The sequence below is a fragment of the Petaurus breviceps genome, unplaced genomic scaffold, assembly GCF_028583685.1.
Source record: "Petaurus breviceps papuanus isolate PSGF00001 unplaced genomic scaffold, PetGlider_PUasm1.0 400, whole genome shotgun sequence".
Classification (NCBI taxonomy): Eukaryota; Metazoa; Chordata; class Mammalia; order Diprotodontia; family Petauridae; genus Petaurus; species Petaurus breviceps.
The window spans coordinates 3,429,036-3,444,636 of NW_027186316.1; the positions used below are offsets into that span (position 1 = coordinate 3,429,036).

At 44.2% G+C, this 15,601-nt stretch overlaps 1 protein-coding gene across 3 annotated transcripts in view; it reads left to right on the top strand.

Annotated features, from left to right (window-relative positions):
* YIPF6 (Yip1 domain family member 6) overlaps nt 1-15,601 on the top strand; it is a 21,617-nt gene that overhangs the window by 1,401 nt on the left and 4,615 nt on the right. For 2 of the 3 annotated variants that reach the window (XM_069100410.1, XM_069100412.1), the window contains exons 2-6: nt 2,829-2,957; nt 4,710-4,788; nt 7,749-7,791; nt 11,187-11,312; nt 12,201-12,358. In XM_069100410.1, the coding sequence (XP_068956511.1) occupies nt 2,829-2,957; nt 4,710-4,788; nt 7,749-7,791; nt 11,187-11,312; nt 12,201-12,358 (535 nt within the window). Of the gene's footprint in view, nt 1-2,828; nt 2,958-4,709; nt 4,789-7,748; nt 7,792-11,186; nt 11,313-12,200; nt 12,359-15,420; nt 15,596-15,601 lie in introns of those variants that run through there. The other variant, XM_069100411.1, reaches the window with a different exon arrangement.

Consider the following 15,601-nt stretch of genomic DNA (forward strand, 5'->3'; position numbering starts at 1 on the left):
AAAGTAATTTAAAATATGGGTTAACACTTTCTCAGTTTTGTTACTAATTAATTTGTACCTCTTTAATAATGATACTAATCCTTTTTCTCCAAACTCTTTTTGTAAGTGTATTTTTGGATTACATTTATCACATAACTTTTCCCATTCTGTTATTTTTCTTTTAATTCTATACTTCCTTGTATAAAAAGGTTTTACTTTTATATATTGACACAAAATCATACTATTTCCAGTTTTCCTCCATGTTTTCTGTACTCAGTAATGTGTCCATCTTCTAAAACTGGAATAATGATACTAATCCTTTTTCTCCAAACTCTTTTTGTAAATATAAAAATCCTAACTGGCCTTTATTTACTGGTCTGTGGTGAGGTATGAATTCAAAGAATTTGCTCTTTAGTTGTCCCACACTGTTTATTAAGAAGTAGTACTTTTCTCCATTGTTATATTACTTCTGACTTACCATGTTAAGTTCTTAAAAGAATGTGGAATTTGTTCTCTTCAGTGGATTTGATTTTGCCCCAATAATAATTGTACTAATTCTCACTTTGTAATGTTTTAAAATCTGATGAGATGTGTCCCTCAACATTATTTTTAAAAATATACATACATACATACACACACACATTATTAATAACCTTGCCTCCTTTTCTTGCCAATGATTTTCACTTGCAGTTTGTCAAACACTATAAAGTCCCTGGAGATTTAAACCTATAATTAATTTAGGGAATTTTTTCTTGTCTAATACATTATATTTCTCATATTTCTCCAGTTATGTTACCTTTTTATTTTTCCCACTACCTTTAATAAATTTCTTCCGCCAAATTTTGTGCCTCCTAAGTGCCCAAAGTCCTATTTTTGGTCACTGTTGCGAATGGAATTGCTGTTGCTTAAAAATTGCATTTCTCTGCCATAGATATTTAGTAGTACTATTGATTTTGTTGCATTTGTCCTTCAACTTCACTGAATTTATCATCTTTAGTCATTTTTGTATTAATTTCCTATTTAATTCTGTCACTCCAAAGGGTAATATCTTATTTCCTGTAATTCTATCTTTTATTTCTTTAATAACTATAGACAGCATTTCTCTTAACATATTAAATATTAGTAATGACAGAGAAGACTCTTTCATCTGTTTTAAAGGGGAATGTCACTAGGGTTTTTCCATTAAGCATAATATCGGTTCTTGATTTTCATCAAGTCATAAATTTTAGGCAATATCATAGAGGGTTGACCTGGAAGCCAAGAAGGCCTTCATTCAAGTCCTTCTTCTGACACACTGGCAGTGTGACTTTGCACAAGGTCATGTACTTCTGCATGCTGAAGGCAACTCTCTAAGACTGTCAATTACCAAGGAGGTGCTACCTGTCCCTTTAGAGGGACTTCCTCACAGTGCATTCCCTACACCAGTGAACTTGCAGGTTTTCCAGGCCTTCCTCTGTCTAGAGGTTGCAGAGTTGTGAAGGGCCTTAGGGTCATTGAGCCCCAACATCCTCAAGAGTTAGGAGACACCTTGGGACCTGGCTGGTCCAACATGGACCTGACCAAGAACCCCAGTTACCAGATCACTTTGAAGGGGTCACTCGTCCTCTGCTTGCTTGGAAACCTTTGGGGAGAGCTACTCTTCATTTTGCAGCCAAGGAAACCAAGGCTCAGAGAAGGAAAGGGACTTGCCCATATACAGTGTCAGGATTTGAAACTGACTCCTATGCCTTCAAAGCCAGCATTTTTCTTCTCTGCTCTACTATTCCTTAACCCAAATTGTGATTGAGCATGTTCAAAAAGAAACCTGCTCTACCTGATTTCCCTTCAAATCCTAATTGAGTAGGTGCTGAATGTTATCAGATGGCATTTTTCCCATTAATGCAAAAAAACATTTTGATATGCTAGCTCCATGATAGGAGTGTCTGCCAACTGTCCTACTACAAAAATTTACTGTATTCTCTAGTAGGAAGGGTCTGGAGTTGGACCTGTAGGTCTAGGTTTACATTTTTGCACACATTCTAGCTATGTGATTATACCTCTAAAGTCACCTCTCTGAGGTTCATTTTTCTAATTTTTTAAATGGGGAAAACGAGACACCAGAGAGACAAGGTAGCACTGTATGTAGAAAACTGGCCCTGGGGCCGGGAAAACCTGGGTTCCTGTCTCTCCTCTGACTAGTCTCTTAGCAACTCTTAAGACTGAAATTACAGCAAAAGTAACACTAGCAGTCACTGGCCAAGTTGCTCACTGGCCACTCCCTCCAGTGATGTCATTACAGATCCCCTCCCAACCCTAATGACACTTTGCTTGGCAGAGTTGTTGTGAAGAAAGCACTTTCTCAACCTTCCATCACTGTGAATGAGCTTGATGTTGCAAAACTTGGAACTATGCAGAGTCCAGGGGTGGGGAACCTGTGGTCTCAAGGCCACATGTGGCCCTCTAGGTCCTTGAGTGTGACCCTTTGACTGAATCCCAACTTCAAAAACAAGTCCACCCCAATCCAGACTCTTCAAATTTCCTGCTTCAGGTCCTCGATTGAATGCCAGAAGGGACTGCCACGCTCATCCAGCCCAACCCCCTCATTTTACAGATGAGAAAGCCAAGGCAGTTAAATGCAGCTCCTGTTAACATTTACTTTTTTATTGTCTTGTATCATAAAACATCTTTTTTTTTTCCTCAAACTGCAAGGAATTAGATGTGTCATTCATTGTCAAATATTAATGCAGATTATTTCACTAGCTGATATATGCAACCTATAAAAGCCCTGGTTTCTGAAGAAAATGAAAATTCGTCTGGGGTTTTAGTTAATTTAATTCTTTGATTAATTTAAGATGTTTAATTTTTCCCAGTTCCTAGGTCTCTCTGATGTATCCATCTCAGAAGATATCCCTGTGGAGGGAGAGATCACGGTGCCAATGGCATCTCACTCCCAGGATGAAGACTATTCTACATTAGATGAACCTGTGAAAGAAACCATTGTAAGTCCAGCTCTAGGAGATTTAGTGAAAGGGGACACTCTCAGAATTGGTAGGCCTGGGATTGAGTGATCAAGCTGCCCTCAAATGATTTAGAGATGAGGAAACTGAGGCCCAAAGAAGAGAAACACGACTGACCCCAAATCTCATCTTCACCCCCTCTACGATGCCGCCACGTTTGAGGAAGGAACAAACTCCATAATTTATATTGATGTTGTTTATCTAACTCTTGTGGTTCATTGACCAGCTAAAATGGGAATATTTTAAGAAACCAAATTTCTTCCAGTATACGGCATCAGCTCTTAACCAGGGCTCAGACTAATGGGTCCCTGTCACACCTTTTGGGTAGAGATGGTAGGGTCTATCAGTGTGGCTTCTAACAGTGTGCATGTGTGTCTGTGTGTCAGTGTCTGTGTCTCTGTATGTGTGTGATAAAATCAGAATCTATTCTCATTCTCCAGAGTTTTTCCAATGCAGTTCCTAACTCTTGTGTGTGTTGTGTTTGTGTATATGTGTGTGTGTTCATAAAATTAGATTTTATTCTCATTCTCCGGAGCTTTTTCCAACCTGAACACAAACTAGGGGGCCTCTTGGGGCGGCTAGGTGGCGCAGTGAGTAAAGCACTGGCCCCTGAGTCAGGAGGACTTGAGTTTGCTTATGGCCTCAGACACTTAACACACACACACATACACACACACACACACACGCACACACACACACACACACACACGCACACACACACAAACTAGCCATGTAATCTTGGGCAAGTAACTTAACCCCAATTGCTCCCCCAAAATGCAAAAAAAAAAACCCCAAACTAGGGGGCCTCTAAAAGTATAGATTGGGGTGGGGAGCCTATGGCCTCCAGGCCACATGTGACCCTCTAGGTCCTCAAGGGCAGCCCTTGGACTGAGTCCAAACTTCACAGAACAAATCCTCTTAATAAAAGAACTTGTTCTGTCAAACTTGGATTCAGTCAAAAGGCCACACCCAAGGATCTAGAGGGCCACATATGGCCTGAAGGCCAGGTTCCCCATCCTTGATATAGACATTGAGTTCAGGGGACTCCATGGAGTCTCCCCCGTTTCCTGTTGGACTCCAGGCAAGTCCCAGTATTTCTCTGAACCTTCATTTCTTCAGCTGTAAAATGAGTGATTCGCACCAGGTGTCAGGCATGCAGTTTTCAGTCAGATGGGACTCAGCCTGAGCATTTCTAAACAAATGGATTGTCTTGATGCCTTCTGTTTTGGGGTCATTTCTGGATACACTCACTCATATCACCCCAACAATTGAGCCCTCCCTTGTAACCAAAGAAAAACAGCAAAAATAACTGATGCATTGACTACAACTGACAGCACAGTCAACATTTCACCCTCACAGTCCCCCTCATCTGAAATTTTTAGGAATTTTTCTGGGGGGGAGGCAGGGCATAGATGAACTAGTAGGCTGTTGTATAACTGACTGTCACCACAGGGCATGAATTGTAATTCACTTGGTCCCTACCCATAAGAATTTCTGATCATATGGCTCACTAAAGAAAAAAACTTAAAGCATCCCTGGACAAAATGGTCATTTTGGGCTTTAAAATAATTTGTCTGAGCCTCAGTTTCCCCATTTTAAAAATGGCGAGATAATATCTGAGACATTCTAGTTCTATCCTTGTATTCACGTGGTCCATACTAGACAGCAGGAGAGTGATGAGGTTGTATTGGGAACCTGGCTCGGTACACTAAGACAGTGGTTTGTGTCTTTCAGATTCGAGACCTGAAGGCTGTTGGGAAAAAATTTGTTCATGTCATGTACCCCAAAAAAAGCAATGCACTCTTGAGAGATTGTGAGTATCAGGTTTTCAAGATCCCGTTCTTTCTGTTGTAGCTCTAGGTATTGGCGGGAGCACACAATTTTGCACAATCCCCAGAGGAATCCTAAAAGAGCTCCAGGAAGGAATACTGGTCTGCCAAGAGTGGCTTGCTCAAGGCGGAAGGTTTCTCCTGCACATTTTCATTTTTGGTGGCTAGGCACTGAGCATCTTGTCCAGAGATGGTGCCCCAGTAGACCTTCCTAACCACTGACTTCAGAGAAGCAGCTGACCCTGGATAAGGACATCTGAAAAAGGAAAGATGGTATCCTGGGCTTGAAGGAGCTCATGGAGACAGTGGGCTGAATAGTCAAATACCACCCCCCCATCAAAAACCTACCATGTGTAAGAAGCTAAGTAAGACAGGGTGTGTGCCCACAAGGTCCTTAAAATCAAACAATTGAGATTTAATTTAAGAAGCACCTTGGCACACTGGAAAGGCCACTAGATTTGTAGTCAGGTAGTTGTGTGACCTTGGACAAATCACTTGCCTTTGTGGGGCCTCAGGCTTCCTCTCTATAACAGATCAGAAGTTTGGTTGGGATAATTTCTAATTCCCTTTTACCTTAAAACCCTATGTTGTCTTACCTAGAGCTGGTAGCAGTAGGCCCTGGACCTTGATTTCATTCGTATAGGGCAGGGGTGAGGAGCCTGCTGCCTGGAGGCCACATGTGGCCCTCTAGGTCCTCAAGTGCAACCCTTTGACAAATGCAGACTTCACAGTTGGGTCAAAGGGGTTCACTTGAGGGCCAAGAGGGCAATGATTTGTTCTGTGAAGTCTGGATTTTGTCAAAGGGCCGCACTTGAGGACCTAGAGGGCCAAAAGTGGCCATGAAGCCTCAGGTTCCCAACCTTGGTATAGGGAAATACCAAGTGAAATGCCCTCTACCCATGTGGATCAGCTGGAATTTCTCCTCTTAGAGAGTTCCTCCCAATTTGAGGGCTTAAGTGAATTTTGCCCAGGGTCACATAGTCTAGATGGCTCAGCCCTGGGACCTGTGCTCCGGGCTTCCTGTCTTTGGTTCCCCAGCTGTCAACTTCCATCAGAAATCCTTATTGTTATTTGAAAGATCCCCCATCTTTCTAATGGTCTTTTCCCTTTCCCCAGGTGAGTTATTAGCAAGTGAATAGGTTGCCCTTCTTTGGGCTTCTGTTCTCCTGGGCAGTTTGCTTTGTAGCCTGTGGCTGCCTGTTTTCTGGGGGAGGGTGGGGTATTAAAACTATGCTTTAGTAGCCTTGAAAGATAATAAATTCCTCCAGTTTCTTGGTTTTCCTTCCTCCAGGCTGTTGTTGTGTCCTTACTGTAGGTGGGCTTGTCTTTTGTTGTTTTGTTGTTTTTGAAATCCGCTTTTGATGTCCTCTGGTCCCCTAATCCAAACTGTTAACTTAGAAAAAGCAAGCAGAATTCATGCTTAGCACAGGCTCATTTTATTCAGCCCTGATGGACATTAGCCACAACCCAGGTAGGGAAAAGTACCCTGGATACATTGGCCTGGCCTGACCCTCCAAGGAAGCAGATAGGTTGGGAGGTCTTGGCGCGGCAGGGGCCAGTGAAGGAGGGGAAGCCCTTCTGGGTGTAGCCTTAAGGCCCCCAGCCTGCTTTCTTCCATGCTGCTGCTAGGCTGCATTTCAGCCAGATCTCTGGTGTTCCCACGGACCAAAGCTCGAGGACAACTGTTTAAAAAACATTAAAGTTAACAATTAGGAGCAAGAGAGAGTATTGTTTGGTTCTGATCATTGTTCTTTAAAAGTCCTGTGTAACTGAATGGCTTCCTCTTACTATTTGTAAAGGCGGCGGGGTGAAGTAAACCTGGGAAAGGAATGAGCACCTACTGTGTGCCTCTCACTGTACTAAACACTTTTTACAAATATTATCTCACAATATCTTATGATCCTCACATGAACCCTGAGGGGGGAAGGTGCTATCATTGTCCCCATTTTAGAGTTGGGGAAACTGAGGCAAAGGTTAAGGGACTTGCCCAGAGTCATAGAGCTAGTGTCTGAGGCTGGATTTGAATTCTGGGCTCCCTTGACTGGAGGCCCTGCACTGTGGCAACCCCTAGCTGCTTCAGACATTTTGCCTGCAGAAAGAAATACTTACTCTTAACAATATTCTTAACAAATGCTTCTCTTCTCTTTGGTATATGAGATTGAGGATAAGAGATAGCATAGCTAGTATCTAGAGGTCCAACCAGCCTTGGGTTCAAGTTCCACCTCTGACTGTCTGTGACTCTGAGCAAGTCTCTTTGCGCTCCGTGCCCCAGGCATCTCGTTCAGACTGTAAATTGCAGGCTAGTTACCAGTGTGTGCCAGCGGAGGGAGCTTTCACACCAGGATCAACTAACAAGGGCTGAACCCAACCCAGCCTGAGCCTTGGACTTTGGTGTAGGTCTCTACCTTTTTCAGATTAGTTGGACTGTGGACTTGAAGCAGTGCCTTATGGACATGTAGGAATAGTAATGAGGGTGAAGATGATATTTTATTTGTATCAGTGGATTTTGAAATTTCCAACAAGGTTTTACACGTATCTCATTTGATCCTCGAAACAGGCCTGAGAGTTAGGTCGGGCAGATGGTATCCCCGTTCTCTGGATGAGGGATCTAAGGCTTGGAAATAAGACTCAGCAGAGACAACTCTAAGCCAGCTTGCTGGTTCCTGGGGGCATTTTGGTGTTTACCACTGGACTGTGGTGGGAAGAAAATGACTCAACTTGGGGATGAATCCCAGGGAGGCAAAGTGCCAGGTGTGGATTCAGTAGAACAGAGCAAGCAAGGGCGCACAGGGGGCCAGCTTGGTTTCAGTCTGGTAGGGCCTCCTTGATGGCCAGATCTCAGGAGTGGGAGGGCTTGACGTGGCTGGCAGGCCACAACATACCTGTGTCAGAGTGTGCCTTTGTTTGCTAAATATAGTCTAATACTTATCTTTTTGCCTTGTAGGGGATCTCTGGGGCCCTTTAGTCCTTTGTGTTTCACTTGCATTGTAAGTACTCTTTTCTTCCTTTTGAAGTAAGCCTTTCCAAGCCCTTGTGGGGTTTCAGAATTGAGGAAATGTTTGACTGACTGATTTCACTTGGAGCTTTCTCATCGTGTTTACATAACACCAGTGCCCTTGGCCAGTGTCTTCTTTAGGTGCCTAAATCAGGAAAATCTTTAAGCAAGCCTTGCAAACCCATCCATAGAAATTTCTAGGGTTATCGTTCCTCCAACCACAACACTTGTGTTTATCAGTCATTCTTCATATCCCATGTTAGCCATAGCTACCTTCCAATCGTCCTGTCTCTCGTCTTCTCTCTCGTTGTCCAGAGAAGGTGAAACATCTGTGTATAGATCAGCATAAACATAAATGAAAATCCTGTCAACTGAGAGAGAGAGAATTAGAGGGAGGGAGCACACAGCTTTGTAGCAGATAAAATGGAACCCAGCCTGATACACATTTGATGATCGTTTGGTGGTTTGTGACCCACTGCAGGGTTTCTTAAACTTTCTCCACGTGCGAGCTGAATGAGGCACTTGTCAAGGGAGTACAGGGGATGTTTGGTAAATTGCTGTTATCCTATTGAAACTATTCGATTTTTTCTTCTGTACATATATGTGATAAACCCTAGAAATTGTTGCTTTTCATACTCATCAGGAGCTAAAGCCCAAGGAGTATGGGGACCAACAAAGGTTGGGAACCCCCGATGTTGTGTATGTGATGCTAGAGAGGGAATGAGCCTTTTGCCTCATCATCTCCTCAAATTCTGCCAGCCCCTCTTGTCCTAATGTTCTCCATTTCGCAGATGAGGAAATTGAGGCTCACACAGGTTTAAGTGAGGGTTGGACCACAAATCTAATAGCTCGCTTACTGTTTATCTTGTTTTGTTTTGGCTTCTGGGTTGGTGTTGACTTGGGAAGTCATCTTTGGACCATCTCTCTTGCCTTTGATTTGAAAGCCATGACCAGTGAAACCTTTCCTGTCCTAATTGCATTAGAAACTCGGGGCAGTAACATTCATGTAGCATCTGTTGAGGACCCCCATCATCAATTACTGATCTAGAAGATGCAGGCCTACCAAAGCTGGACCTGAAGCCAGGGCTTCTGGCTCTGCTGCTTACTATAGGACATTGGATAAAGCGCTTAGCCTCAGTTTCCTCATTTGCAAAATGGTTGTGCTATCTACTTCGGAAGGTTATGACAGTCTAATGAGAGAAGTGCTTTAACAGTTAAAGTGCTATAATTAAGATTGTCAGGTAAATTTGTTTCCATAAAGCAGGGGCTCTTAACCTTTTTTTGCATCCTGGACCCCTTTTGGAAGTCTGGTTGAAGCCTGTAGACCCTTTATCTGAATAATGTTTCTAAGTAATTGAAGAAAATGCTCAATTTCAGTGAGAGGGTAGTGAAAATAAAGGTGCTATTGCTTTCCCATTCCAGTTCACAGATACACACACCCCAGCCCGGAAATCTGTCCACAGAGCGCAGGTCAACAACCCCTGATGTAAAAATAAAGAAAGGAGTCTTCCCATCTGTAACCACATGGGTTTACTTTAGTTTCTGGCAAAATTCGAGAGCCAGCTGTTAAAGACATAGCTTGGAACTGTACAGAAAGGCAAATGATCACTTACAAACATGCATAGGTTTGTCGAGAACAAATCATAGGGCCCAGTGTCATTTGCCGTTTTTGATTAGTTACTAAGGCTGGCACACTGGCAGCATGCCAGAGTGCTGTAGTGACTCCTCAGCCTAATTAATTGGGAAAAGTCCAAGCCTGGTTTTTAAGGAGCCTTTTGACAAAGCTCTCACACCATCCTTGTGGACGAGACGGAAACATGTAGGCAAAGTGGTGTTGGAGTTGGCAAGATTTGGCACTGCTTGCAGGCCTGGCCTAGAGGTGTTAATTAGCAGAGTGCCTCCAGGACTGGCTTTGTTTTTGGCTCCATCCAAATCAACACTTGTATTAGGGATTGGGATAGAGCCATAAATTACTTTCTTCTCCAGTTTGTAGAAGACAAAGCTTTAAGCTTTTAGGTGTCCCTAAACAAGTTAGCATTGGCTAACCGAATTAAGGCTCTCAAATGTCCCCAGCTTAGAATGTTGGGCCAAAGTTAGGCAGAGGGGCCTTGTGATTGATTTCCTTGGGGCAGACAATTCGTGGATGAGGAAGGAAGCTCTCTTTGCCAAATAGTGCAGGCCAGCATCTTCTCTACGGGCTGAAGTCTTATCTAGGCAGTGGGTGCTCAATCTAAGAGGAGGTCATTCCAAAGAATGGGATCCCTAAATGTTGATAGGGAATCCTGGTGTGGAACTCCTTTTCCAATGCAGGTGGGCTCTTGTTCTGAAAGTTCCCATCTTGAGAGGTACCTAATACCCTGAAAGGTTTAAGTGACTTCTTGTGGTCACACTTCTAGGATGTTTCAGAGGCAAGACCTGAGCCTAGTTTTTCCTGACTCTGAGGTCAGCTTCACACCCACAATGCAACCTGCCAATGAGATCACAGCTCTAGTATTTTTATTTTAATTTCCAGCAGATTAGTAGTTCATTTAAGTGGCCTCTAAGTACACAAGTGAAAGATTACACCTCTAAATGAAGTTCCATGTATATTTGCTAAACATAAGTGAATACATATCTTTCCATTTAGAGGTAGCTACGACTGAGGCCCTAACCCAGGAGTTCCCAACAAATCACTCAGCACCAGTGGTCTAGGGACTCAAGCCTCTGGTCCCATCACTGCTTTGTGGCTGTAACACACTTAGAATATTTGAATTGGGCTGCACCTGGGCATACCTAGGCCAGCCTTATTCTTTTACTTATAAAGAACCTCAATCCCAGAGAGGGAAGCCAGTTTACTTGAGGCCATCCAGCCAGCAAGTGGAGGAATTAAATGAGGAATCAGACCTCTGACCTCTCCATTTATCATACTGCATCCCTTGAAATGGAGGTGTGGGAGCTGAGTGTGGCCAGAGGACTCTAACCTGCTGGCTCTTGGAAGCCCCCCCATTAACCAAAAATTTCATATGAGACAGCATTGGTCATCCCCAGGCCAGGGAGGAGCTATTCCCTCCTCCCCTCGACCTTGAATCCCTCTCATCCTGCAAGGCCTAGATCATTCGACCCCTTCTACACACAGTCTTTCTAAGTTGCCCCAACTGCTAGTGCCCTCATTCACCAACAACCTTGGATTTCTTCTCTTTATATTTATTTTCTATGTAGTTTTATATAGCCTTGTTATCTCTGCTCTCAGAATGTAAATTTCTTGAGAAAAGTAGGGCTTGTCTTTTAGGCTTTTGTGTGTAGCACCTAACACTAGGCCTGCCACATAGAAGGTGCTTAAGAAATAAATGTTGATTGATAAAAGCTGTCCAATTAACCCCGGCTTGGTCCTTTGCTTTTCTGCCCTAGGATGTTACAGGGAGGTTCTGCGGATAGTAAAGAAGATGGCGGGCCCCAGTTTGCTGAAGTTTTTGTCATCATCTGGTTTGGTGCAGTTGTCATAACACTAAATTCAAAACTGCTTGGGGGGACCATGTGAGTATTGAGGAAATGACCTAGAGTTCTGGCAAAATCAGTCTGGAGTTGCTGGCTAGTCTTTGAAAGGGAGACCATCCCTGACCCTCTCGCTTATCTATCATGGTAGAACTCCCAGGCAGAGGGAACTCCGGTGATCTTCATCACCTTTGAAGGTCACTGGGTGGGGTGGCTAGGTGGTGCAGTCAATAGAGCACTGGCCCTGGAGTCAGGAGGACCTGAGTTCAAATCTGGCCTCAGACACTTAACACTTACTATCTGTATGACCTTGGGCAAGTCACTTAACCCCAATTGCCCTGCCCTCTCCCCTCCAAAAAGCAAAAAACAAAAACAAAAACAAAACCTCACTGGGGGAAGAAGGCATCCCATTCTCCGAAATAGGGAGGTAGGCAGCCAGCCAGCCCTCAGCTCTCAGAAGTCAGGAATTAAAGAGGTCATTTAATTAGGAGAAAAACCTTGAAGGGGAAGTGAGCAGAGAAAAGAAATGTTTTCATGAATTGCAATACCTTTTTTACACAGGAGCTTGGGACAGGTCCACTCATCTGGGGTAGGTCTGCCATGTTCTAGCAGGCTGTTAATACCTTGTGTGCTTGCTGTGGGTCTTCCATGTTGTAGCTAAGTCTCTGAAACGCCCCCATCCTACAGTGATGGGCTCTGACTGTCCTGCTGAATAATTGGTTATTCTTTTTTTTTTTTAATAAGCAATTGGGATTAAGTAATTTGCTCAAGGTCACACAGCCAGGTGTTTCTGGGTGGGTGCTAAGTGTCTGAGCCCGGATTCTATCCCAGGTCATCCCAACTCTGGACCAAGTGATCTTAACTTGCTGAGCCACCTGGCCACCCCATAATTGGTTATTCTTGAATTTTCTGGCTTTGTCTTTTCCTCAGATCATTCTTTCAGAGTCTCTGTGTCTTGGGTTACTGTGTCTTGCCCTTAACAGTGGCTATGCTGGTGTGCCGCCTGGTACTTCTGGCCGGCATGGGGCCTATCAACTTCCTTATCCGACTTATTGTGGTGATTGCGATGTTTGCCTGGTCCACATTAGGTAAGAAAACATCAATTCCCTGATTCTCCAACAAGACAGAGCATGGGTTTGAATTAAAGTATTTCTGGGAGCTCTATACTTCATGAAGGCAGATATTGGGGTTCTCAGATAACATGGGATTTGAACCCAACACTTGGCCTAAAACCTTAGTATCTCTATGACCAGAGACTAGTCATGTAGCCTCTCTGGGCCTCAGTTTCTTCATATGTAAAATGAAAGGCTTAGACTAAATGGGTCCATACCATCTTTAGGTCTGCGATTCTGTTTGTGACCTTGGACAAGTCACATTCCCTCTCTGGACCTTGGTTTCCTCCCTTGTAAAATGAGGGGATCAGAGTAGATGGCCTCTAAATCTAGGATTCTGTGTGCTTTCAAATAGGACTGTTCTCACACTGATGGCCTCTTAGCTTTGTCATGAGAAAAACATAAAAATGCCACAGAATTATTGCCCGTTTTGATCTTAAGCTCATGACCAGTGCTTTCCTATGGACAGGAGCTTTCTGTCTTTGGTACGTACTAGTCAGAACACATCCCACCTGCTAAGGAGCAGGGACACGGGCTTTCAAGCTTTTATGGACAAGCAAGGCTCTCACGGTTCACTGAGTTAGGATCCTAAAAAGGCTTAATTAGCCCCAACCCAGGGAAGGTTCCCTTCAGGATGAGGCGGACTGGACCAGCAATGGATGCCGCATATCCTTAGCATCATTGATTTAGATCTGGAACAGACCTTCGAGATCAGAGGTGGAAGCTGAGGCCCTGGGAGCTTGTGACTTGTCCCAGGTGAGATTACACAGGCAGTAAATAGGAGATCTGGGATTCAAACTCAGCTTCTCTGATGTTACATCCAGTCTGCTTTTTGCCATACCATAACAGTGCCATTGCTTTTACATTCTCAACATTGGCTGAAAACCCAAAGCCCTCCTGGAAGCTAACCAGCCTAATCTTTGGAAGTTTGGCGAGGCCTTGGTTATCTAGATCTTTTTATTTTTTTGTCTTTTTGGAGGGGGAAGGCAGGGCAATTGGGGTTGAGTGACTTGCCCAAGGTCACACATCTAGTAAGTGTTAAGTGTCTGAGGCTGGATTTGAACTCAGGTCCTCCTGACTCCAGGGCTGGTGCTTTATTCACTGCAGTGCCACCTAGCCACCCTGTGACAATCAGGATTTTTTAAAGGCCTTCTAAGCCTCCAGATTAGAGGGGACAAGATCCATGCACTAAAATCTCATCTGAATCTCCTCTCACCCTCATTCAGTCAATCACTAAGTGCCTCCTGTATCCCTGGAACTGTTCTGGGTACTCGGATATAGAGACCAAAGGACCAAGTCCTTGTCCTCAAGAAGATGACATAAAGAAATAGATACAAGATGGTTGTTGATCTGCAGTTGGAGGAGAGAGAGCTAGCAAACCTTCATGTAGAACATGAGACTTGAGCTGGGTCTCAAAAGAACAAAGAAGTGTTTTGAGGCAGAGGTGAGGACAGAGACCATTGTAGGTGTGGGAGATGGGTGCTTATGTGTGAGGAGCAGCACAAAAGCCAGTCTGGCTAGATGAAACTATGGGAAGAAGGCAAAGTCTAATAAGTCTGGAAAGGTAGGTTGGGGCCAGTTGGTGAAAAATTCCAGATGAGGAACAGAGAAGTTGATGTTTGATCCTAGAGACCTGGGACGTAAGCTTGAGTGACTTGGAGGATGGTGGTATCCTTGACAGTAATGGGGAAGTTAGGAAGAGGGAAAGATTTGGGGGAAAAACTACCAGGTTCAGTTTTGGACATGTTGAATTTGAGATGTCTGTGAGATACCCAGTTTGAGCTGTTCAGTAGACAGTTGGAGATGGGAATCTAGAGGTTGAGAGAGAGGCTCAGGGCTGGATAAGTAAGCCTGGGAATCATAAGTATGAAGATGATCATTGATCCGTGAGAGTTGATGGAATAGAGTAAAGTAGTATAGAGAGAAGAGAAAAGGGAGCCCTGGGGGACACTCGACCACCCTCCAGATGTGACCTGCATGAAAGTCTCAAAGGAGCCAGAGAAGGAGAGGTCAGACAGGTAGGAGAACCAGGAGAGAGCAAGGTCATGGGAGAGAGTGTCAAGGAAGAATAGTGTTAAAGGTTCCAGAGAGGTCAAGGAAGGTAGGGGTCATAGGTAACTTTGGAGACAATTGAATGGAGACAAATGATGACTTTGGAAAGTGAAGGAAGTGAAAGGAGAGGAAGCTGAGATGCCCATTGTCGAGGGACTGCTCAAGGAGTTTAGCCCACAGCAGGGAGAAGAGGATGACAGAAGTGCCAGGGCTGGAAGATCCAGGAAGGGTTTTACATATATATTTTAAACATTTGATTTTAAAGCTTTGAATTCCAGATTCATTCCCTTCCTCCCTTGTCACCCACCCTTACTGGGAAGATAAGCAATTCAATTGAGGTTGTACATTCATAGCTGTGCAAAACATTTCCATAGTGGGTATATTGTGAAAGACTGACTATATTTCCCTCCATCCTATCCCACCCCGCACTTATTCTATTCTCTACTTTGATCCCATCCCTTTTCAAAAGTGGGTGCTTCCAACTTCCCTCCCCCCAGCCTGCCCTCCCTTCCATCATCCCCCCTCTCATCCCCTTCCCCCCCTACTCTCCTGGAGGGTGAGATACCCTATTTAGTGTGTATTTCATTCCCTCCTCAAGCCAAATTCAATGAGAATAAGGTTGACCCATTCTCTTTTGCCTCAGGAAGGGTTTTTTGAAGATGAGGAAAACATGGGCACATTTGTAGGCAGAGGGAAGCAGCTCAAACAGCCATAAGTTTCTCATTGAAAAATGAGGTGAAGTTTCCAACTGAGAGGGTAGGGGCAGGAGGAGTGAGGTGATCTAGTGGGCATAACTCGGGCCTTGGAACCAGAAAGGTTGGAGTTGGAATCCTTGTCTGCCTTGGGTTAGCCCCTTCCTCTCCCCAGGCCTCAGTTTCCTCCTATATAACATGACCACAGGAGGGGGCTGAACTCCATGACCTCTAAGGGCCCGGCTCTAGAGCTAGGACTAACCTTTGGCAATTTTGGTTTTTGTTGTTGTTCAGCATCCACAGCATTCCTGGCTGATAGCCAGCCTCCAAATCGGAAAGCCCTTGCTGTTTACCCCATCTTCCTCTTCTACTTTGTCATCAGCTGGATGATCCTCACCTTCACACCTCATTAAACCAAGACACAAGAGAAGCCAAAGAGCCTGAGCAGAGCCGAAGACTCCAGCTCCTCTCTGGG